The sequence below is a fragment of the Mobula birostris genome, chromosome 5 (genome assembly GCF_030028105.1).
Source record: "Mobula birostris isolate sMobBir1 chromosome 5, sMobBir1.hap1, whole genome shotgun sequence".
NCBI classification, from domain to species: Eukaryota; Metazoa; Chordata; class Chondrichthyes; order Myliobatiformes; family Myliobatidae; genus Mobula; species Mobula birostris.
The window spans coordinates 174,209,545-174,233,889 of NC_092374.1; the positions used below are offsets into that span (position 1 = coordinate 174,209,545).

A 24,345-nucleotide genomic window follows, 5' to 3' on the forward strand; every position below is an offset into this window, starting at 1 on the left:
TGTTGTGAGTGCACCACTTCTGTCCGTCAAGCAGTACCCCGTCTGGTAACATTTCTGTGGGGTCTTGCACTGTATTGTTTGGTTGGGTTCCGGCTTCTGTTTGTTGCCAGAGGTCAATCCTGTATGTTTAGGGGGGATGTTCTGTGCGGTAGTTCCTCCACTGTACCTAAAACTAAATTATTATCGTTCCTTTAACATCGTCCATATGAAGCACGCGTCGTCTTTCCCGGACCGTGGGCTAAGGTAAGCAGAGAGCATTGTCGTCGCTGTGCTTTGGTCAAGATTTGACAAGACAGACGCACGAGGTCCAGAGCTGAATACAATTGCGAGAAACCATAATTGTCTGGAATGTGTGAATTCTCACGAGGGTGACTGTAGTTCTCTTTCAGCGTCCGCCTGCGAGAGCGCCCGGACTCCACGGTGGTGACCGGGCCCCCTCTCGAGGCGCCAGAGAACTGTGTCCGCTGGAAACCCCGGCTGAGAGACTTGTCCGGGGTGTACCGAGCAGGAATCCAAATACGTTCTTTTGGGCTATACCGCTGGACACTTTCACGCACCCAGCAAGAAGCCAGTATGGCCGTACAGAATGGACTAGAGATCCATCCACCAAGTGGGGAGTAGTGGGGGCGGGGGGGGGGGGGTTGTGCCCAGGATGGAACTGGCTGACTCTATCACCCGCTGCAAGCTCTTGCAATCCTGTGTAATGGAGGCTCAATATTAGGCCGTAACGTAACCCGTGAGAATGTCCATACAGTTATATTAAATGTGCAAGGGTCTATGGTGACATGCTGAATCTGTTAATGATCAGATTAGATTAGATTAGATTAGATTAGATTATGAGGACACGCTGTCCCCTTTTATTGTCATTTAGTAATGCATGCATTAAGAAATGATACAATGTTCCTCCAGTGTGATATCACAGAAACACAAGACAGACCAAAACTGAAAAACTGACAAAAACCACCTAATTATAACATATAGTTACAACAGTGCAAGCAGTAGGTAACTTGATGAAGAACAGGCCATGGGCATTGTAAAAAAAGTGGTGCCGCTGGCGTGTCTATCTCAATTGCGTCAATGTGTTGGACCCTGGCTAGATCCCCTGACATGTTAACACCAAGGAATTGAAGCATAATGTAAGTCCTATACTAGTCTGACTTTCCAAAATGAATCACCTCACATATCCATTTGCCTCTCCTCAGCCCACTTCCTCAACTGATCAAGTTCCCCCTGTGGTTTGCGCTAACCTCTTCACTATCAAGACCACCTCCTAATATAGTGTCATTGGCAAAGTTACTGATCAAGCCTTGTACATTCACATACAAACAAGAGAAAATCTGTAGATGCTGGAAATCCAAGCTACACATATAAAATGCTGTAGGATCTCAGCAGGCCAGGCATCAGGCAGCATCTATGGAAAAAAGTACAGTCGGTGTTTCAGATGGAGGCCCTCAAGAAAGCTGCAGAGAAGATTTAAAAGGCAGGGGAAGGGGAGAGAGAAACACAAGGGGATAGGTGAAACCTGAACGTGGAGGGGTGAAGTTAAGAGCTGGGAAGTTGATTGATGAAAGAGATACAGGGTTGGAGAAGTGGGGGGGCCTGATAGAAGGCGGCCATGGGTGAGCAAGGAGATAAGGTGAGAGAGGGAAAAGGGGATGGGAAAAGGTGAAGGGGGGGCATTACTGGAAGTTTGAGATATTGATGTCCATGCCATCAGGTTGAGGGTGTCATGGTCCGGTCCGTGAAGTCCGCATTCCGGTTCATGGTCTGGTCCATGTTCCTCATTCCAGGTTTTCCGGGTTTCCCCAGTTTCTGTTGAGGCAGCTGATTCTGGTTTGGGCTAGCTTCATAAATAGCTTCAGGATTCAGCCTCTGGCTGCTGGATTGTTCCTGTCCATACCCCTGTCTGAATCCCTTCTGTTCCCCTTCCTTCGGTTGCCTCACCTGCAACCCTCGCCTGCAACGCTGTCAAGTTCCATCGCTGGAGCAAGATAAGGAACTGTCTATTGTTGTTTTGAACTGTCTCTGTGTCCATGCCTTCACTAGGTAGGTCTGGCTGTTTGCCGCTACCGAGTGTTGGGATCTGTCTTGGTGTCCACGTCTTCGCTAGGTAGGTCCGGCCTTTTGCCACTACCTAGTGTTGGGAACCGTCTGTGGCCACGCCTTTGCTAGGTAAGTCTGGCTGTCTGCCGCTACCTTGTGTTGGGAACCATCTCGTCGTATTCTTCATTCTGTGTAATGACTCCTGGCCCTACGTCCTGTACCCAAGGAGGGGTCCCGGCTCTGTGTTCTGTGTTCCTGTCTCTCCCTCAACCAAGGCTCTGTGTTCCTGTCTCTCCCTCGACCTAGTCAAGGCTTTGGGGTCTCGTCCAGTCCTAGCCATGTCCAAGAACCCTGTCCTGTTCTAGCCACAGCTTTGTGTTCTTGTTTTGTCCATGTGCCTCGCCCAGCCCAGGAGTACCTTGCCCAGCCCAGTGCTGGAGATTCCTTGTCCTGGGCTGGAGTTCCCTCATCCTGTCCTGGAGTTTCTTGTCCCGTCCTATAGGCACGCCACGTCCTGTAGCCTCGTCATGTCCTCGCCTCGAGGAACCCAAGCCTCGTCATGTCTTTGCCTAGATCCGGGGTCCGAGCCCGAGCCAAGACCCAGGTTTTGGGTCCTTGTCCAGTCTCTGGCTCAGAGTCCTTGTCCAGGCTCCTAGTTCCAAGTTCCATCTCCTGGTTCCACTATCCTAGTCAAGTCCTAGCCCTGGCCCTGTATCCTTGTCTCATCCAGGGCCTGTGTCATGTCCAGTGTCCTGTCTTCCCCACTTCTCTTGCTTAACTCTAGTCCTAGTCCTGTTACTTGTTCTTCAGTGTCTGCGTCTTGCATTTTGGTCTGCTCCCAGTGCCCCCAGTATGACGGGGGCTACCCGGATAAGGTGTTCCTCCTCCAACCTGAGAATGGCCTCATTGCAGCAGTGGAAGAGGCCATGGATGGACATATCAGAATGGTAATGGGAGGTGAAATTAAAATGGGTGGCCACTTGGAAATCTAGTGGACGAAGTGTAGTCTCCCAATCTATGTTGGGTCTCACCAATGTACAGGAGGCCACATCAGGATACAGTAAATTACTCCAACAGGTTCACCTCACCTGTAAGGACTGTTTGTGCCCTGAATGGTAGTGAGGGAGGAGATGTTGGGGCAAGAGTGGCACTTGTTCCACTTGCAAGGATAAGTGCCAGGAAGATCAGTGGAGAAGGACGAGTGGACAAGGGAAACATGTAGGGAGTCATCCCTGCGGAAAGCTGTAAGTGGGGGAGAGGGAAAGAAGTGCTTGGTGGTGGGATCCCGCTGGAGATGGCAGAAGTTGTGGAAAATTATGTGCTGGACGCAGAGGTTGGTGGGGTGGTAGGTGAGGACAAAAGGAATTCTATCCCTGGTAGGGTGGCAGGAGGATGGGATGAGAGCAGATGTGCGTGAAATAGAAGAGACACAGTTGAGGGCAGCATTGTTGGTGGAGGGAGGGAAGCTCCTTCCTTTAAGAAAGAGAACATCTCCTTCGTTCTAGAATGAAAAGCCTCATCCTGAGAGCAGATGCAACAGAGATTGGCAGAAGGGGATGGCATTTTTCTAAGTAACAGGGTGGGGAGAGGTTTAGTCCAGGTAGCTTTGAGAGTCCACGTGTTTGCAATAGGCATCTGTTGATAAGCTGTTTCCAGAGACAGAGACATCAAGAAAGGGGAGGGAGGTGTCAGAAATGGACTAGGTGAATTTGAGGGCAGCGTGGAAGTTGGAGGCAAAGTGGATGAAGTTGACAAGTTCAGCATGGGTGCAGGAAGCAGCACTAGTGTAGTCATTGATGTAGCGTAGGAAAAGTGTGGGACGGTCACCAATGTTATTTTTAAATTTCAAAATATACTTTATTCAAAAATAAAATTATATAAAATAAACCATTCAATGACTCTCAATCCTTTACATACATTTCCCTCATGGTCTCTAGGTATCCATACTTTTGGCCACCCAGGTGGCAATCCGTTGGTTCCCCTTCCCACACCATTGTTGAGGGGTATACTCCCCGCCACCTGATCCCTCCCACTCCCGCGGGAGAAGAACCCTAAACTGTGGTCCTTCCCCACCGGGCTCTTGCGGTGGCTGCACCGAGTTTCAGTGCGTCCCTCAGCACGTACTCCTGCAGCCGAGAGTGTGCCAGTCGGCAGCATTCTCCCACGGACATCTCCATGTGCTGGTAGATCATCAAGTTTCGGGCCGACCAAGGAGCGTCTTTCACCAAGTTGATGATCTGCCAACAGCACCGGATGTTGGTCTCCGTGTGCGTCCCCGGGAACAGCCCGTAGATCAGAGAGTCCTCTGTTCCGCAGCTGCTGGGGATGAAACGTGACACTAGCCCGTCCATCCTCCTCCACACCCTCTCTGCGAACTGACAGTGTGCAAAGAGGTGGGTCACAGACTCCTCCTCACTGCAGTCCTCCCGTGGGCAGTGGGGTGCGGAGACAACGTCCCGGGCATACAGGAGGAATCTGACTGGGAGGGCCCCTCTCACCGCCGGCCAGGCGAGGTCCTGGTTCCTGTTGGTGAGGTCTGGAGATGAGGCATTTTGCCAGATGAACTGGACGGTCTGCTCCGGGAACCACCCCACTGTGTCCATCACGTCCTTCTCTTGCACAGACATCTCACCCTGCAAAAACTCATTTCAGGGAGGTAGCACCATCAATTTGCGGGAGACTCCCGGAACTTCCGGGAGAGGTGGGATGTCTGCAATAGAGTAGCTCCTTAGCAGCTAGCCAGCTAGTTTAAATAATGTTACCTATGCTAATGAACGAATGAGACCTGCTAAACTCACCTCAACATGTCTTTTACAGTCTTAACCCACCATGGACAATAGAAAAGTCACTGTTGCAAACAGTGCAGCCAGCAACACTGTCATTATTTTTGACCCCTATTAGACAGGGGTACACTTTAGTGTAGTCTGGGGTGACGTACGTTTTATATTTTATTTTTTTTTGGAACACTCTGCCATGGCGTGCGCGCTCTCTCTCTCTCTCGCACGCGTTCTCTCTTGCGCTCTCTCTTTCTCTCTCTCTCTCTCTCTCTCTGTCTCGCTCTCTCTCTTGCTCTCGCTTGCTCTCTCTTGCTCTCTCTCTCGCTCGCTCTCAAAAAAATTGGTTTCCGGGACATTGTATATAATTTGCGGGCATCAGGGAGCCACTATTAATATGCGGGAACTTCCGGGAGAGGTGGGATGTCTGCCTGCAGGACATTACGTGCTGACCACTGCCTGATGGCCCTGTGGTCAAAGGCGTTCTCCTGCAGGAACTTTTCTATGAAGGACAGGTATGGCGGCAACGACTAGCTGACTGGGGCATTGCGCGGGAGTGGGGCCAGACCCATCCTTCGTAGCCAGGGCGACAGGTAGAACCTGGGCACATAGTGGTACTTGGTGCCCACATATCTGGGTTCTACACACAACCTGATGCAGCCGCACACGAAGCTGGCCATCAGGGTGAGGGCGAAGTTGGGAACGTTCTTGCCCCCATTGTCCAGGGACTTGTATATGGTGGCCCGCCTGACCCGATCCATCTTGGATCCCCAGACGAATCTGAAGACAGCCCGGGTGATTTCCGAGATGTAGGAGCGGGGGACGGGCCAGACCTGCGCCAAGTACAGCAGCCCTGAGAGCACCTCACACCTGATGACCAGGTTCTTGCCCGTTATCGACAGGGAGCGCCCTCGCCACAGTCCCAGTTTCTGTTTCACCTTGGCAGTCCGCTCCTGCCAGTTCTTGTTGCACGCCTCAGCCCCTCCGAACCAGATCCCCAACACCTTCACGTGGTCAGACCTGATGGTGAAGGGGACGCTGGATCGGTCTGGCCAGTTGCCGAAGAGCATGGCTCCGCTCTTCGTGCGGTTGACCCTGGCCCCCGACGCTAGCTCGAACTGTTCGCAGATGCTGATCAGCCTGCGAACTGAGCTCAGATCAGAGCAGAAGACGGTGACGTCGTCCATGTATAGGGAGGTTTTCAACTGGGTCCCTCCACTGCCTGGCAGTGCCACCCCTCTTATGTCCTCATCCCTCCTGATGGCTTCCGCAAAGGGTTCAATGCAGCGCAAACAAGATGGGGGACAGAGGGCAGCCCTGCCTGACTCCAGACCTGATGGAGAAGCTGTCTGTTTCCCACCCGCCATGTACGTGTGCGATATCCTGTCGAAGGCTTTCTCCAAGCTGACCAGGCAGGTTTTCACTCCCCTGTCCTGCACGTAGACGATGGTGTCCCTCAGCAGCGTGAGGCTGTCCGAGATCTTCCTGCCTGGTACAGCACAGGTTTGGTCCGGGTGGATCACCTGTCCCAGAGCAGACCTGACCCTGTTGGCGATAGCCTTTGACAGAATCTTGTAATCCACATTCGGGAGAGAGATGGGCCTCCAATTCCAAATGTCTTCCCTTTTCCCCTTCTGCTTGTAGATGAGGGTGATGATGCTCTTCCTCATGGACTCTGACATGCAGCTGGCCAGAAGCATAGAGTTGTACACTTCCAGCAGGTCTGGGCCCATCCAGTTCCACAGAGTCGAGTACAACTCAGCCGGTAAGCCGTCGCTTCCAGGAGTCTTACTCGACTCAAAGGAACGGATGGAGCCTGTAGGCTTGGAACATAGACTGTTCCATGTAGCCGACAAACACGCAGGCATAGCTGGGCCCCATGAGAGTGCCCATGGCTACATCTTTTGTTTGAAAGAAGAGAGGAGCCAAAGGAGAAATGATTGAGAGTGAGGACAAGCTCCGCTGAATGGAGGAGGGTGGTGGAAGGGAACTGGTTGGGTCTGGTGTCCAGCAGGAAATGGAGAGCTTTGAGACCTTCCCAGTGGGGCATGGAGGTGTATGGGGACTGGACATCCATGGTGAAAAGAAGATGATGGGGGCCAGGGAACCTGAAATCATTGAAAAGATCCAGAAGGTGTGAGGTGTCATGTATGTGGTAGGAAGAGACTGAACTGTGGGGATAAAGCAGAATCGAGGTTTGCAGATATGAGTTCAGTGGGTCAGGTACAAGCTGAAACAATGGGTCCACCTGCACAGACAGGTTTGTGGATCTTGGATAGGAGGTAAAAACTGGAGGTGCGGGGTGTGGGAACTACGAGGCTGGTGGCGGATGGGAGAACTCCAGAGTCAGTAAGGTTGGTGATGGTGTGGGAGACAATGGCTTGGTGTTCCTTTGTGGAACAGCATCTCTTTCAGCAATCAACTTCCCAGCTCTTTAACTTCATCCCACGCCCTTCATGTTTCACCTATCACCTTGTGTTTCTCTCTTCCCTCGACCCCACCTTTTAAAACTACTCCTCAGGTTTTTTTTCTTGAAACCTTTCCTGCTGAAGAGTTTTGGCCCAAAACGTCAACTGTACTTTTTTCCAAAGATGCTGCCTAGCCTTCGGAGTTCCCCTCCCCACTCTCTCCCGCTGCCCTCACCCTCTCTCTCTGCCCCCCAATCTCTCCCTCCTCCCACACTCTCCCTCCCCTGACTCTCTCCTCCCGCCCCACTCTCTCCTCCCCTACTCTTCCCGCAACTCTCCCTTCCTTGCCTTCTCCTTCCCCACTCCCATTTCCTCCACTCTATCTTCTTTTCTCTTTCTCTCCCCTCTCCCTCCCTCTCTTCTCTCGCTGTTATCCCTCCTTCTCCCTCAATGTCTCTCATTCTCTCCCTTTCCTTTCTCTGTTCATACTCGATTCCACCTCCCTCCACCCCCGTCTTGCTTTCGTGCCCCATTCCCCCAGCTGAGTGACCTCTGCCCTGTGCCTCCACAAGAGGGGGTCTGTATGTGATGACCCTGATCTTCGGCTGCAGGTACTCAGACAAGAACCACGTTTACAAGGAGGAGATGATGCAGGCGAGGGACAGGGGGGTCTTCAGGGAGAAATTTCACTGTTCCTGCAGGTGAGCTTGAAGGAGTTGCTGTTAAACATCATTGTAGTTCCTTTTCTGTCAACCAAAGAGAACGTGGTTGTGGGGAGGATGGGGTAACTGGCAGGCTGTGGGGCTGGGGACTGTCTGCTGGGAACAGTTCATCCAGTTGTAACATAATGTCCCACCTCTTGGATTCAGTGCCTTGGTCTGGGAAGACCAGTGTTTACCACATGCCTCCTTCCGCACCCTGTCCACCAGTGTCACCAGGTTCACAGAGCTGTGGACCTGAACCCCAAGGTCCCTCTGAACATCAACACCAAGACTTACATTGACTTTCTCTATCCTGTCAGAATTTGTCCTCTTAAAGTGCTTACCTCATACTGAATTAAATTCCCTCTGCCAATGAAGATACAAGAGATTCAGCAAATGCTAGAAATCTGGAGCAGTACATACACAATGTTGGAGGAACTCAGCAGGTCAGGCAGCATCTGTGGAATTCTAATGAAGGGTCTTGACCCAAAATATCTATGGTCCATTCCCTTCCTGATTTGCTGAGTTCCTCCAGCATTTTGTATGTGTCACCACAGCTTCACCCAATCTTCCAGATGATCTGACTCCCTTGATCCTTAGACAACCTCTTTTATTGTCTGCACCTCCACTGATTATTGTGATATCTGTAATCTTATGGTTGAATGCCTGACATTCATTGATAAATCTTGCAAACAATTGTTACATACCCCGTGGGTATCTTGTGACTGTTTTATGAGCATGATGTAATGGTTTTGCGGAGGTCACATGATGTAATTTTCCTGCCAGTGTGAGGTCGCATGATGACCTGTTCTCAGCAGGTATAAAGGAACCCCCTGGTGTGACGCAGTTAGGTTTTCAGTTTAGTTTTGTATTAGTTCATCAGTTACTCCTTTATGCTGCATATTTGTCATGACGCAGTTTCGTTTTAAAACGGAGTTTTCCTTTCTATTTTAAGGTGCAAAGGTTAGTGCTGGCAGTTTCGCCCACTGCTGCCAGGTTTGTGTGTTGCATCTATAATTTTTCCTTTACAGTAGTATTGGAGAGTGAAGACCTTATTAAAGGATGGGAACCTGAAAAATCGGAATAAAGTTGGAGTTGTTTGGTGGCTTTATAACGGATCGACCTTATTGAGGGTTCGTTCATAATATAGTGACCTGTGTCTGAGATAGCTCCTGCAAGAGCAGGGAAGTTGTACAGTGTTCACTCGCCAGGAAAAGGTCAGTTTCTTTAAGCCGTATTATTTCCTTCATTGTGAATCCTTTGGAGAATCAGCAGTAACGTCACGTCTTCGAAGAAATCTGTTTCCAGAGAAGTCTCTCCTTATTGACTGTGTAAATCACTTGGACTTTTGAATTTACCATTTTAAGACTGGGTTTGAATTTACCACTTTAAGAACTGTTTTCGCATTTGCCCTTTTAAGAACTGTTCCACAGTTGCCGTATAGCAGTTAAATTCCAGTTAAGTTAGTCGTTTGAATACTTTTCGCTATTTGTTGAGCAGAGTTTAATAAATGTTAGTTAGTTTTTTTAATAAAACCTGCCTCAATAGATAATTCATTGTTGCCGATCATGTGACACAATGAACTCTGACCCTGTGCTACACCATTGTTACAGACTCCAGTCAGATAAACACCCATCCACTCCCACATCCTGCCTCCTACAACCAGACCAGTTTTACACTCACTCATCAAATATGACTCTGATCCCTTGTGCCTGAACCTCTGGTCCAGCTTACTCTGCAGGACCTTGTCAAAAGCTTTACCGAAGTCCATGTGAACCATATTTACCAATTTGCCTTCATCAATTTTCTCAGATAGCTCCACAAAAAACAGTAAGATCAGTGACTCCTGATCTCCCATTCACAAAGCCGGGCTGACCTTGCCTTTCCAAGTGAACATAAATCCTATCCCTCAGAGCCTTCTCCACCTCCTTGCCGACAACTGACGGAAGGCTTACCAACCTGTAATCTCCAGGCTTCTCCCTGCTGCCCATTTTAAATAAGGGGAAAACATTAGCCATCCTCCAGTCATCTGGCACCTCACCTCTCCATCAGATCCCAGCTATCTCCTTCCTTGCACCCTATATCACCTTGGATAGATCCCGTCCTGGACATAAAGGTACTGCAGATGCTAGAAATCTGGAGCAATACACTTGGTTGGGGAACACAGCAGGTCATGCAGCATCTATGAACAGGAATAAACAGTCGACGTTTTGGGCTGAGACCCTTCATCTGCCTTGCCCTGGGCATTTCTCCACCCTACTGTGCTCCAATGTTTCAGGCATTTCTTCTTTTTCGATGCAGGCCTGCTCGAGAATATCAGCGTACCATCCTCCCCTCACTCTCTGTGCCCTTCTCCCTGACAATAACGGATGACAAGTAATGGTTAGGACCTCAGCCATAGATCCTGAGGACATGCACAGATCTCTCCTTCGATCCCTAAGGAGACCTCCTCTCTCCTCAGTTACCCTCTTGTTTCTGACATAATGCTTTAGGAGTCTCCTTAGCCCCACTGAACAAGATCATTTCGTTGCCATAGAGGAGACGAGTAAGAGCAAAGCTGAAAACACGAAGAAAAAGTCTGAACGCTGGAAGAACTCTGGGTCAGCTAGCCTCTGTGGAGGCAAAAGGCGTGGACTGATGCTTCAGTATGAGACCCTCCGTCGGGACTGTAAGGGAAGTGGAGAGGTTGCCAGTAAAGTTCACCACGCGGGGATGGGTTAGAGGGGGGAAGTGACAGGTGGAATGAGGTGGGGGATGGCAGGTGTGGAATGGGAATGGCCATTTGGGACTAGGAGAGGAGGGGGATAGATTGCTGGGACTAGAAAGTGGGGGGGGTGACAGGCAGATGGGGAACAGAGATGGACAGATGAGGAAGGAGGTTGGACAGGTGAGGTGGGGGGTGGCAAGTGGAGGGGGGTGTAAGTGGCGAGAGGGGCTCGACAGATGGGGAGGGGAGATATACAGGTGGGGAGAGGAATGAGCATGTAGGGAGGAGCTGGCCAGATGGGAAGAAGAAATGAACAGATTAGGAGGAGGGATGAACATCTGGGGAGAGGTTGGGCAGGTGGGAAAGAGGTGATGGGAGGGATGAGAAAAGGGTTAAAACACCTGTGTGTACAGTGAGTTTATGGGAGGGAAGCCTCGGGGGGGGGGGAGGGAGGGGTGTGTGCAGGGAGTGCTGAAGGCCTTTCCAGTTGCAGTTATCACACCCCCTCCACACACACATGGATGGGATGGAGAAGGAAATGAACCCAATCAATTGCGTACAGAGGTGAAACCGCATGCCGAGAAGGAGAATGGAGACATGTCAGTAGTCCCAGAGACAAAAGGCTTTACTTCATCTTGAGAACCCTGAGACAGAGAAACTGAGAAAAAGTGCTAGTGTAGTCAGGATGGCAGGTCATTTCTCCATTCTCTCCACACTGACACACAGTTTGAACCATTCAAAGGAGGCACTGCAGCAACTGACCAAGACTCCTTGTACAGTGCCATCCAAACCCACCACCTGTACCAGCTGGAAGGGCCAGGTCTGCAAAAGCATGGGGAACCCCCGCTCTGGAAAGTGCCCTCCACACCCCCACTGTCCTGAATTAGAAACATATTGCCATTCCTTCATCCTCACTGGGTCAAAGGTCTGGAATTCCCACCTTAACAATTCCCTCACCTCAAGGATTGCAGCTGTTCAAGAGACAACTCAACACAACCTTGTTGAGGGCAACCAGGGATGGGAATTCAACACTGGCTCAGCCTGGGAAGCCCCATCTCTTACATGAATGGAGAAACCTGTGAATATCAAGTGTATCTTTCAATACCGTATTCCTTCACCTGGCAGTTCCTTCTGTTACCTGATTGAAACCTTGATATTCTGCATCATCCAGGGTTCCCTCAACTTGCCTTCTCTTCTTCTGACCATGACAGGGACGGGCTGACACCGCCCTATGTTGCAGTCAGGTGGCATGGCAAAAACACCAGACAACTATGTGATCGCGGAGAGTTGGGAGCCAAAGGGGAAAGGGAAGTGATTTCCCACACACAAAACCAAAATCATTGCCTTTCAAATGCACAGCAATCCTGTCTCTCAGAATCCCCTGCAATATCTTTCCAGCTACTGGAATTTGGTTCACAGTCTGTAGTACCCCAGCTTGTCATTACAGCCCTTGTTTAATAACAGCCCAGTATGAGCCATCCTCCTATCTTGCAGCTCCTCTCCAAACGCTGAAGAAGGTACAAAACGTCTGTCAGAGCCTCAGCATTCTCCTCCCTTGCTTCCCACAACATCTTCAGATAGAACTGGTCAGGGCCCAACGTCATATCTATCCAATCTAATCTGCTTCAAGACCTCCAACACCTCTTACTTCGTAATGCTGGTATGCTTTTTATTTGTCATGTATTGCATTGTACCACTGCTGCAAAGTTAGCAAATATTAAACCTGATTCTGATTCCACAATATCCTTGTTCTCTCCCCGAATCCTGAACCTTCTCTGATCCTCTCTGCAATGAGAAATGTTTAAATTAAAGTTCATTGTCATCCAGTTTAAGATGGCGCTACTGAAGGTGGGTGACGGCTTACTGGTGATTTTCAAAGCAAGAAATTTGACTCTATTAATAACACTTTCTATATGCAAAATTGTGGTAAACGATCACTGCAATGAAGATGCAAATGAAGGGGAGGCTGATCCAAGGGCTGATATGTGTGCGTGTGAGACGGAGTCAGCGGTGAGGTCGAGGCATATTCCAGGAGAAGTTGGAGTGAGTGGAGTGGAGAGAAGTTGGAGTGAGTGGAGTGGAGAGAAGTTGAAGAGGAGTCTGTCCACCTAAAACCAAGTGATCTTTGTTCCATCTAAGGGCCACACCAATTTGGAAATGTTGAGTAAGGGCTGGGAGTGATCCAGAGAGTATCACTGTGTTGGGGCTTGGGTCCAACAGGGGATGAGCTGGTGCTTGGACAATTTAAATGCCAGGACTTGTTGAGCCCAGTTTCTGTTCCCATCGATCCATGAGGTCTGAGGGAAGCTGCAGCCAGACACACTCCCTGCAGACACAATCACCAGAGACTCTGGACTGCTCACATCTCACCAGAGGGGTATACAACTCTGCTGACTGCCATTTCTACCTCTGCAGTTAGCACTGGGTTATAATAAAGAAAAGGGAACACCATACCTGGACCGACTGCACCTGGTCATCTGTCAGCCACCTCACTAAAGCTTCACCTGTCAAAGCATCTGCACATTGACCTCAAAGCAGCCACTCTCAAAATGAGCACTGCACAATGGCCATTCCTCCTGGAACTTAATGTGCTTGACCCTGCTTGGTCTGCTGGTGGAGACAAATGCACAACAATCCTATCAAAGGCATCACCTCCCTTACTACTTCACATGTTTGCTCCTAAAGTCTCACTGGATGAAACCCCCACACCTCCCACACCCTGGGAGATCCTCTTGAAGTACAACTGAAACATCCCAGATCAGAAACAGTCCCCTCTCTGACCACCCCACCCTCTTCATGCTCGTAGCATTCTGTACCCCAGAACCTTGAGCCACCAGTCCTGACTCTCACTCAGACATCTGTCCATCCAAATATCTCATGTATATTCTTCACCACATTATTGACCTGTGCTGCCACCTTCAGGACGATAAATCCTGAAGATGGCAGTAATGCAACAGTGTGGATGCCAACTGCCGTAAAAACTCGAAGAAGAAGCAGTTGCCAGTTCGTTGGTCAACTCTTGTATGAGTAGCCTCGTTCTATGGTTCTTAGGACTATCAGTCCTAGTTCTAGCATTGTTCCTGAATTCTCTACTAAAACCAAGACTTCAGCTAAAGGCTCTCTCTGGACACCAATCCCACGCTCGCTATGACCATAATGTCTCCTGACTCGGCCTCCGTGCCTGAGTTCAGTACTTGAGTTCGTACCACCGCCACGTCCTTGCAACACACACCTTATCATTGGGTTTGGAGGCTTGTGTACCTCAATGACCCAGAGAGTGATGTTGGCTGGAGTTAGGGCTTTGTGGTTTGGGTCTTAGTAGGCTCCACCCATGACAAACAGGTCAAAGGGTAGATGGCAGACTAAGAGTCTTCCACTGGTGCTTCAGCTCAGGGCTAACACCCTGACCGGTAAAACAAAATTGTTACAGAAACAGCAATGAAGATTTGTTCTACATCTGAGTGAGACAGTATTGCAATGAAGAATTGTTCTACATCTGAGTGAGACGGTATTCCTGAGTCTCCACCCGGGACTTGCATGGCTGACAATAGTGAAAACTGAGAGGAAGATACTGACATGACGAAGGAAGCCCTGAGCACCACCGGAGATGGAGGACCTTCATTGCTGCCCTCAATGCCAGTAGCCTAACAGGCAGGAAGTTTGGACAAAGTGGCTCTGCTAACCTATTCAAGCCAAAAGGAGCTCTTGGATTTCACTATGTTCTATTATTGCTTATCAATGGTATCACTAGACTCTTCCAGTTCACCGAAAAGTTAAAACTATAATGGCAAAAGCATTTTCATTTCAAGGTGCTGAGATCGAACATAGATTGTAAATACAGGAGAGATAGGTGAACAGGAATGAGAGCTTTGAATGCTCTCAATATTATGGAAAGAAGAACAAGACATTGTGCTACAATAGTAAAGTCCAGATCTGTGAACATTGCAGATGGCTAGGGACAGGAATAAACTGTTACTGTTTTTACAGCGATTAAATCAAAACAAAGGTGTTTTCCTGATAACTGGATATGTGGTCAGAAGCTTATTTTGAAATGTGACAATATTCAAACTAGTTCACCTCAGACACTTGCCAAGGAGATAGATAGCGTCTGTGGTCATACAATTAAATTTGAGATGGGGGTGGGGTGGCAATAGATTCAGGTTAGTTTATTGTCAAATACACCAGGGTGCAATGAAATTCCCTGCACTCGTGAAACTCAGAGTAAACCTTATACATGGTAATTACAAAAACAATAAATAGTGACAAGCACAGATCAAGAAAACGGGACAACAATTGTAGTGCAACCTGACGTGGGACAAAAAGAAATGGTTGAAGTTACACTGGGAGGAATCATTGAACAAGAAGTTTCTGTTTATCTATTACTGAAAACCGGATAAGCAGTTGATGATTTAGGCCATGGATGGGTAAAAAGAGGAAGGTGTGATGGAGTTTTATGCTTTCAGTGCACACTCAGAAATTGATGCTGTATGTCCAATTGATGTGGAAAATAAAGAAAAGCATTTCATTAACTCTTTCAATATGCAAGAGCAGAAAAGACCACAAAGAATGCTTTTAGGACAAGAGGGCCTGTGCTGTATTGGGAGCTTTGTCAGGCACAGTTTTATTCCTGGGAATTTAAGTGAATGAGAGCTGACCTTAAAAAGTATTTAAAATGAAGAGAGACATACATCACTCCATACCACCTGCTCCACTGCTGACTCACGACCACAATGGCAAATTCAGCTCAAGCTGCATCAAGTTCACTGATGATACTACAGTGACTGGCCTCGTCAGCAATAATAATGAGTCGGCATACAGAGAGGAGGTCGCAAGGCTTGTCAAATGGTGCAAGAACAACAACCTGATTCTCAGCGTGGGTAAGACAAATGAGATGATTGTGGACTTCAGGAAGGTGCAGGTCAACCACTCTCCTTTGCACATCAATGCCTCTGCTGTGGAGAGAGTGAAGAGCACAAAGTTTCTTGCTGCGTAGATAATGAACGATCTAACCTGGACCACAACTACTTAAGAAGACGCAGCGTCACCTACACTTTCTGAGGAGATTGAGGAGTGTGAGGCTCCCTGCCTCCATTCTAACTACTTTCTATGGGAGCACTGACAAAGTGTCTTGTCTGGCTGTATCATTGTGTGGTCTGGAAGCTGCATGGCATTGGACAGAAGACAGTAAAAGCCACTGAGAGGGTCATCGAGGTCTCCCTCCCTCCTATTTGTCATATTTAATAGGACCGTTGTAGCGAAGGGCCCAAAGCATTGTTGAGTATCCATATCACCCATCCCACAATCTCTTTGACCCACTACCTTCAGGAAGGAGGTACAAAATCATCAGGACTGGACTGCACGACTGGGTAACATCTTCTTCCCTCAGGTTGTGAGACTAATAAATACCCTGCCACCACTGAGGTCTTGTCGCTAGAACAGTGAGCTGTTTACTGTACTGTCTACTGTTTACCTGCGCTGTGCTTTATTTTGAATTATATTTTATTAACTTGTTGTATAATATTTTGATATACAGTTGAAGTCAGAAGTTTACATACACCTTAGCCAAATACATTTAAACTCAGTTTTTCAAAATTCCTGACATTTAATCCGAGAAAACATTCCCTGTCTTAGATCAGTTAGGATCACTACTTTATTTTAAGAATGTGAAATGTCAGAATGAGAGAATGATTTATTTCAGCTATTTCAGAATGATTTATTTCTTTCATCACTTTCCCAGTGGATCAGAAGTTTACATACACTTTGTCAGTATTTGGTAGCATTGCCTTTAAACTGTTTAACTTGGGTCAAACGTTTTGGGTAGCCTTCCACAAGCTTCTCACAGTAAGTTGCTGGAATTTTGCTCCGTTCCTTCAGACAGAACTGGTGTACCTGAGTCAGGTGTAACTGAGTCAGGTTTGTAGGCCTCCTTGCTTGCACACGCTTTTTCAGTTCTGCCCACAAATTTTCTATTGGATTGAGGTTAGAAAATGATGTCAGATCTGGTTCATCCTTGGGAGCAATTTCCAAACGCCTGAAGGTGCCACGTTCATCTGTACAAACAATAGTATGCAAGTATAAACACAATGGGACCACGCAGCTGTCATACCGCTCAGGAAGGAGACGCATTCTGTCTCCTGGAGATGAACGTACTTTGGCACAAAAAGTGCAAATCAATCCCAGAACAACAGCAAAGGACCTTGTGAAGATGCTGGAGGAAACAGGTAGACAAGTATCTATATCCACAGCAAAACGAGTCCTATATCGACATAATCTGAAAGGCTGCTCAGCAAGGAAGAAGCCACTGCTCCAAAACCGCCATAAAAAAGCCAGACTACAGTTTGCAAGTGCACATGGGGACAAAGATCTTACTTTTTAGAGAAATGTCCTCCGGTCTGATGAAACAAAAATTGAACTGTTTGGCCATAATGACCATCGTTATGTTTGGAGGAAAAAGGGTGAGGCTTGCAAGCCGAAGAACACCATCCCAACTGTGAAGCATGGGGGTGGCAACATCATGTTGTGGGGGTGTTTTGCTGCAGGAGGGACTGGTGCACTTCACAAAATAGTTGGCATCATGAGGAAGGAAAATTATGTGGATATATTGAAGCAACATCTCAAGACATCAGTTAAAGCTCGGTCGCAAATGGGTCTTCCAAATGGACAATGACCCCAAGCATACCTCCAAAGTTGTGGCAAAATTGCTTAAGGACAACAAAGTCAAGGTATTGGAGTGGCCATCACAAAGCCCTGACCTCAATCCGATAGAAAATTTGTGGGCAGAACTGAAAAAGCGTGTGCCAGCAAGGAAGCCTACAAACCTTACTCAGTTCCACCAGGTCTGTCTGGAGGAATGGAACAAAATTCCAGCAACTTACTTTGAGAACCTTGCTCCAAAACGTTTGACCCAAGTTAAACAATTTAAACGCAATGCTATCAAATACTAACAAAGTGTATGTAAACTTCTGACCCACTGGGAAAGTGATGAAAGAAATAAAAGCTGAAATAAATCATTTTCTCTGCTATTATTAACATTTCACATTCTTAAAATAAAGTAGTGATCCTAACTGACCTAAGACAGGGAATGTTTTCTAGGATTAAATGTCAAGAATTGTGAAAAACTGAGTTTAAAGGCGTATGTAAACCTCTGACTTCAACCGTATGTGCTGTGTGTGATATACGTTGTAGGGATCAAATTGGAATTAGAATTGCTTTATTATTGTCACCTGTACTGAGCTTGTCTTGCACACTGTTCACACAGATCAAATCCTTACACAGTGCATTGAGGTAGAACAAGGTAAAACAATAACAGAATGCAGAATAAAGTGTAACAGTCACAGAGAAAGTACAGTGTCGGTAAATAAAAGTTGCAAGATCACAATGAGGTAGATAGTGAGGCAGATACAATAGCATCATTTAAGAAGAACTTGTATATGGGCCGAACACAGGATATTCAATCCAGCTGGCTGGACACAGTGGTCGACATGTACTTTTTAGGCGGGAGGGCCTGTGTCTATGCTGTACAGCTCAATAGCTCTAACAGTACGTCAGAGTGGCTTGCAATGCATGCATGATTTTGGAATTCTTAGATGGAGGGATGAGGCAGGAAAGGTACATTTTTGGATCTCAAGAACAAGATGGCATAGGTTTAAGATCAGAGGCGTGAGATTTAAAAATGACACGAGGTCAATTCCTTCATGTTTAAGGTGTTGCGTATTTGGAGTGAGAAGTAGTGGTAGAGGTGGGCCCATCAGGAACAGTTAAAAGCCATCGAGATGAGTACATGGATAGAAGAGGTGTGGGAGTCTGGGAGTCAAACAAAGGCAGGTGGGACGAGCTCACTAGGCAACAAAGTGGAAGGGCTCCTTCCACACTACAACCCAAGAATTGCACCCGCTTCTGACACCGGACATCAGGAAGGACATTGGGGGGACACACAAACAATTGATTACAATGTTCCTAGATCTGAAGGAATTCTGCCTTAAGGTTAAAATTGAAAAGTGTAGTGATCTTGGAGAAAGAAAGCTGATGGGAGGCGTGCAAGATCGTGATTTATTTCAATAAGGTGAGAAAAGAAAAGCTGTTCCCATCTGCACAGTAAGGCACAAGTTTAAAACTTGGACAAATAAAAGACAAGCTGGATGTGAGGAACAAGTCTTTTTGAAGAAAAACATGATTTGAGAACAGTGCAGCTGTGGAGGCCCAGACTTTATATAACCAAGTATGATTTGCAGAGGGCTATTTCATGGGTGAAGAGACAATTTCGAACAAGGTTGGAGGCGACATCAGATGCACAGCAACTCTGGCAGGGTTTACAACACGTTACTTCCTACAAAGCGAAACCCAATAGCATAAGTGGCAGCGATGCTTCACTACCAGATGAGCTCAACATCTTCTATGCACGCTTTGAATGGGAGAACACAACTACAGCTGTGAAGATCCCTGCTGCACCTGATGACCCTGTGATCTCTGTCTCAGAGGCCGATGTTAGGCTGTCTTTAAAGAGAGTGAACCCTCGCAAGGCGGAAGGTCCCAATAGAGTACCTGATAAGGCTCTGAAAACCTGTGCCAACCAACTAGCGGGAGTATTCAAGGGTATTTTCAACCTCTCATTGCTATGGGCGGAAGTTCCCACTTGCATCAAAAAAGCAACAATCATACCAGTGCCTAAGAAGAATAATGTGAGCTGCCTTAACGACTGTTGCCTGGTAGCACCACAACAACAGTGATGAAATGCTTTGAGAGGTTAGTCATGACTAGACTGAACTCCTGCCTCAGCAAGTACCTGGACCCATTGCAATTTGCCTATTGCCACAATAGGTCAATGGCAGACTCAGTGTCAATGGCTCTCCACATGGCTTTAGACCACCTGGACAACACAGCAGTTTCAAGGATTCCAGGCAGATTGTGTTGATACAGTGTTGAGGCTGATTTCGCCAACTCAGGCCTATCACATAACAGTTATAGGAGTTAAAACCATGACATGAAAATTTTAATTCATAAAACTTGCACTCAACATTGCCATTTGTTAAGTTAAGGAAAGTATCTACTCAGTGACTATGTACACATTACATAGGTGCAAATGAGATTAGATCACGGCAGTCATTCATGACTCATGACAGCTTGCAATATATTTATGTTCAACTCAAGTTATAACAGATATTGCCTTACTCACAACCCAAATCAGATTGCTGTACACACAATTCAGATTGGATAATGAAATCTTGGTCTGCTTCAGTCCAGAGGGATCTCTACTAGCGCAGTACCCCAAGGATCAGTGAGATCTTGGGGTCCATGTCTACAAGACACTCAAAGCTGCTGCGCAGGCTGACAGTGCTGGTTAAGAAGGTGCATGGTGTGTTGGAGTTCATCAACTGTGGGGTTAAGTTCAAGAGCTATGAGGTAATGTTACAGCTATATAGGACCTTGGTCAGACCCCACATGGAGTACTGTATTCATTTCTGGTCACCTCACTACAGGAAGGATGTGGATACTATAGAGAGAGTGCAGAGGAGATTTACAAGGACGTTGTCTAGATTGGAGAGCATACCTTATGAGAATTGGTTGAGTGAACTTGGCCTTTTCTCCTTGGAGCGATGGAGGATGAGAGGTGACCTGATAGAGGTGTATAAGATGATGAGAGGCATTGATCATGTGGATTGCCAGAGGCTTTTTCCCAGGGCTGAAATGGCTAACACGAGGGGGCATAGTTTTAAGGTGCTTGGAAGTAGGTACAAGGGGGATGTCAGAGGTAAGTTTTTCTCACAGAGAGTGGTGGATGTGTGGAATGCACTGCCAGTGACAGTGGTAGAGGCGGATACAATAGGGCCTTTTAAGAGACTCTTAGATAGGTACATGGAGCTTAGAAAAATAGAAGACTATACTAGGAAAATTCTTGGCAGTTTCTAGAGTGGGTTACATGGTTGACACAACATAGCGGTCCGAAGGGCCTGTAATGTGCTGTAGATTTCTATGTTCTATGTTTTATTGCTGCTCTGTTGTCATCATTGCCAGCATCTCCTTCCAAATTACTTTGGCCAACTCCTCTCTTACACCACTGTAATTTCCTTTACTCCACTGAAATACGACTTCATCAGACTTTACTTTCTCCCTATCAAATTTCAAGTTGATCTCTATCATATAGTGATCACTGCTTTTTAAGGGTTTTGTTTTACCTTAAACTTCCTAATCACCTCCGGTTCATTACATAATGTCCAATCCAGTATAGCTGATCCCCTCATAGGCTCAACGACAAACTGCTCTAAAAAGCCATTTCATAGGCATTCAACAAACTCATTCTCTTGAGTTCCATTACCAACCTGATTTGCCCAACCTACCTGCATGTTGAAATCTCCCATGACTATCATAACATTGCCCTTTTGACATGTCTTTTCTATTTCCTGTTGAAATCTGTGGTCCACATCCCAGCTACTGTATATAACCGCCATCAGCGTCCGTTTACCCTTGCAGTTTCTTAACTCAACCCACAAGGATTCAACATCTTCCTGTCCTATGTCACATCTTTCTACTGATTTGATGCCTTTTTTTTTCACCAACTGAGCCATGCCACCCCCTCTGTCTACCTTCCTATCCTTCAGACATAATATATAATCTTAGACATTCAGCTCCCAACTACCAACAGTCACGATTCAGTGATGGCCACAACATTATACCTGATAATCTGTAAAAGTGCAACAAGATCATCCACCTTATTTCTTATGCTCTGTGCATTGAGATATAACACTTTGAGTACTGCATTTGCTACCCTTTTTGATTCTGCATTGCAAATGCACTGATACTCACCCTGCTGGTGGCAATTTTGTCCTATCATCTGTCCATCGTTCCTGACAGTCTGACTGCACGCTATCGTTGCTTGTTTACCATCTGTCCTGTCCTGAGTACCTTCACTTCGGTTCCCACCCCCCCTGCCAAATTTGTTTAAACCCTCCCCAACAGCTCTAACAAGCCTGGCCACGAGAATATTGGTCCCCCTCGGGTTCAGGTGCAACCTGTCATTTTTGAACAGGTCATACCTCCCCCAGAAGAGATCCCAATGATCCAAGAACCTGAAGCCCTGCCCCTACACCAGCTTCTCAGTCACGCATTAATCTGTCAAATCATCCTGTTTTTGCCCTCACTGGCATGTGGCATAGGTAGCAATCCAGAAATTACTGCCCTGGGGGTCCTGCTTCTCAGCTTTCTACCTAGCTCTCTAAATTCTCTCTTTAGGATCTCTTTGCTTTTCCTTCCTATGTCATTGGTACCAACATGCATGAAGACATCTGGCTGCTCTTCCTTCCCCTCCAAGGTGCTGTGGACTCAATCCAAGATGGCCCTGACCCTGGCACCTGGGAGACAACATACCATCTGGGTCTCCTGTCTGTCCCCTGACTATTGAGTTGCCTATTACTACCACTCCCCTCTCCCCCACTTACCCTTCTGCACCACGGAGCCATGCTCAGTGCCAGTAACCTGGTCTCCATGGCATTCCCCTGGGAGGTCATCCCCCACAACTGTAACCAAGGTGACATGCATATTATTCAGTGGAATGGCCACAGGGGTGCTCTGTGCTAAGGAGCCATTTACCATCCCATTTCTTCTCCCGGCAGTCACCCAGCTACCTGCCTCCTGCAACTTAGGGGTGACTACTTCCCTGCAACCCCGATCAAACCCCTCACTCTCCCTTAAAGGCTGAAGGTCATCCAGCTGCTGTTCCAGATCCCTAACATGGTCTTGAAGGAGCTACAGCTGGATGCACTTCATGCAGGTGTGGTTACTCCCAGTGTAGCCTAACTGTATACAGTACTCCAGGTGTGATCCCACTGTACACAGTACTCCATGTGGTCTGACTGTACACACTATACCAAGCATGGTCTAACTATGCACAGTATTCTAAATGTTGCCTAACTATACACAATGTTCCAAGTGTGGTCTAACTGTACGCAATATTCCAAGGGTGGTCTTACTGTACACAATATTCCAAGTGTGGTCTAATTGTACACAGTATTTCAAGTGTGGCAACTGCACACAGAATTAGAATTAGAATTAGAATTTATTTAAATCATACATCCATCCCACAATGCGAAGGAGTAAAAATCTTTTGAGTTATGACTCAGTTGCCATGTACAGACATATGAATTTATATGTCTAATGGCTTGTAGAAAGGAGCTGTCCCATAGTTTGTTGGTCCTGGCTTTAATACTGCAGTACTGTTTGCCACACGGAAGCAGCTGAAACAGTTTATGGTTGGGGTGACTGGTGTCCCTGATGATCTTCCAGGCCTTCTTTCTGCACCTGCTGCTGTAAATGTCCTCACTGAAGGGAAGTTCATGTCTATAGATGCTCTGGGCTGTCCGTACCACTCTCTGCAGAGCTTGACGATCAAGGTTGGTGCAGTTCCCATACCAGGCGGTGATACAGCCAGTTAGAATTCTCTCAATGGTGCCCCTGTAGAAGATCTTGAGGGTTTGGGGGCCCATGCCAAACTTCTTCAGCCACCTGAGGTGGAGGAGACACTGCTGTGCTTTTTTGCCACAAAACCGGTGTATACAGTCCAGGTGAGAACATCGGTGATGTGTATACTGAGGAACCTGAAACTACTCACCTTCTCAACTGCAGTCCCATTGATGGACAAGCCTGTCTCGATTCCTCCTGTAATCCACGATCAGCTCTTTTGTTTTGGGGACATTGAGGAAGAGGTTGTTATCCTGGCACTACTGTGTCAGGGCGTCAGCCTCTCCTCTGTAGGTTGTCTCATTACCACTAGAAACAAGGTCAAGCAAAGTCGTGTCATCTCTGAATTTGATCAGCAGGTTGGAGCTGCGTGTGGCAGTACAGTTGTGGGTGTAAAGGGAGTACAGAAGGGGCCTCAGAACACAACCCTTGGGGGCACCTGTGTTGAGGGGCAGAGCTGAGGAGCCCATCTTTACCACCTGTCTGTGATTTGATAGGAAGTCTGGGACCCAGCTTCATAAGCTGGGGTGCAGGCCGAAGTCTCTGAGGTATCTGTCCAGACTGGAGGGAATTATGGTATTGAGTGCTGAACTGTAGTCCAGGAACACATTCTAACAGTACTCCAGGTGTGGTCTAAATGCACACAGTATTCCAAGTGTGGTCTAAATGTACACAGTATTCCAAATGTAGTCTAAATGTACACAGTATTCCAAGTGTGGTCTAGCTGTACACAGTATTACAAGTGTGGTCTAAATGTACACAGCACTCCAAGTGTGGTCTAACTGTACACAGTATTCCAAGTGTGCTCTGACTGTACACAGTATTCCAAGTGTGGCCTGACTGTACACAGTATTCCAAGTGTGGTCCAGCTGTACACAGTATTCCAAGTGTGGTCTAGCTGTACACAGTATTCCAAGTGTGGTCTGACTGTACACAGTATTCCAAGTGTGGTCTAAATGTACACAGTATTCCAAGTGTGGTCTAGCTGTACACAGTATTCCAAGTGTGGTCTAGCTGTACACAGTATTCCAAGTGTGGATTAAATGTACACAGTATCCCAGGTGTGGTCTAACTGTACACAGTATTCCAAGTGTCATCTAATTGTACACAATATTCCAAGTGTCGTCTAAATGTGCACAGTACTCCAAGTGTGGTCTAACTGTTGTGACAACAGACCAAATTATCAGAAGATTGATGCCGATAAGAGGACAATGGGGGAACATTCAAAATGCTAATAAGAGAGAGAGACGAGAGAGATTACC

The 24,345-nt window shown here is 47.3% G+C and overlaps 1 protein-coding gene across 1 annotated transcript in view; it reads left to right on the forward strand.

The window, feature by feature from the left end:
- Nucleotides 1-205: 205 nt before the first annotated feature.
- Nucleotides 206-24,345, forward strand: part of LOC140198412 (uncharacterized) — a 61,873-nt gene continuing 37,733 nt past the window's right edge. Inside the window, exons 1-2 of the mRNA XM_072259503.1 lie at nucleotides 206-243; nucleotides 390-571. Coding sequence (XP_072115604.1) covers nucleotides 206-243; nucleotides 390-571 — 220 coding nt within the window. The remainder of the gene's footprint in view (nucleotides 244-389; nucleotides 572-24,345) is intronic.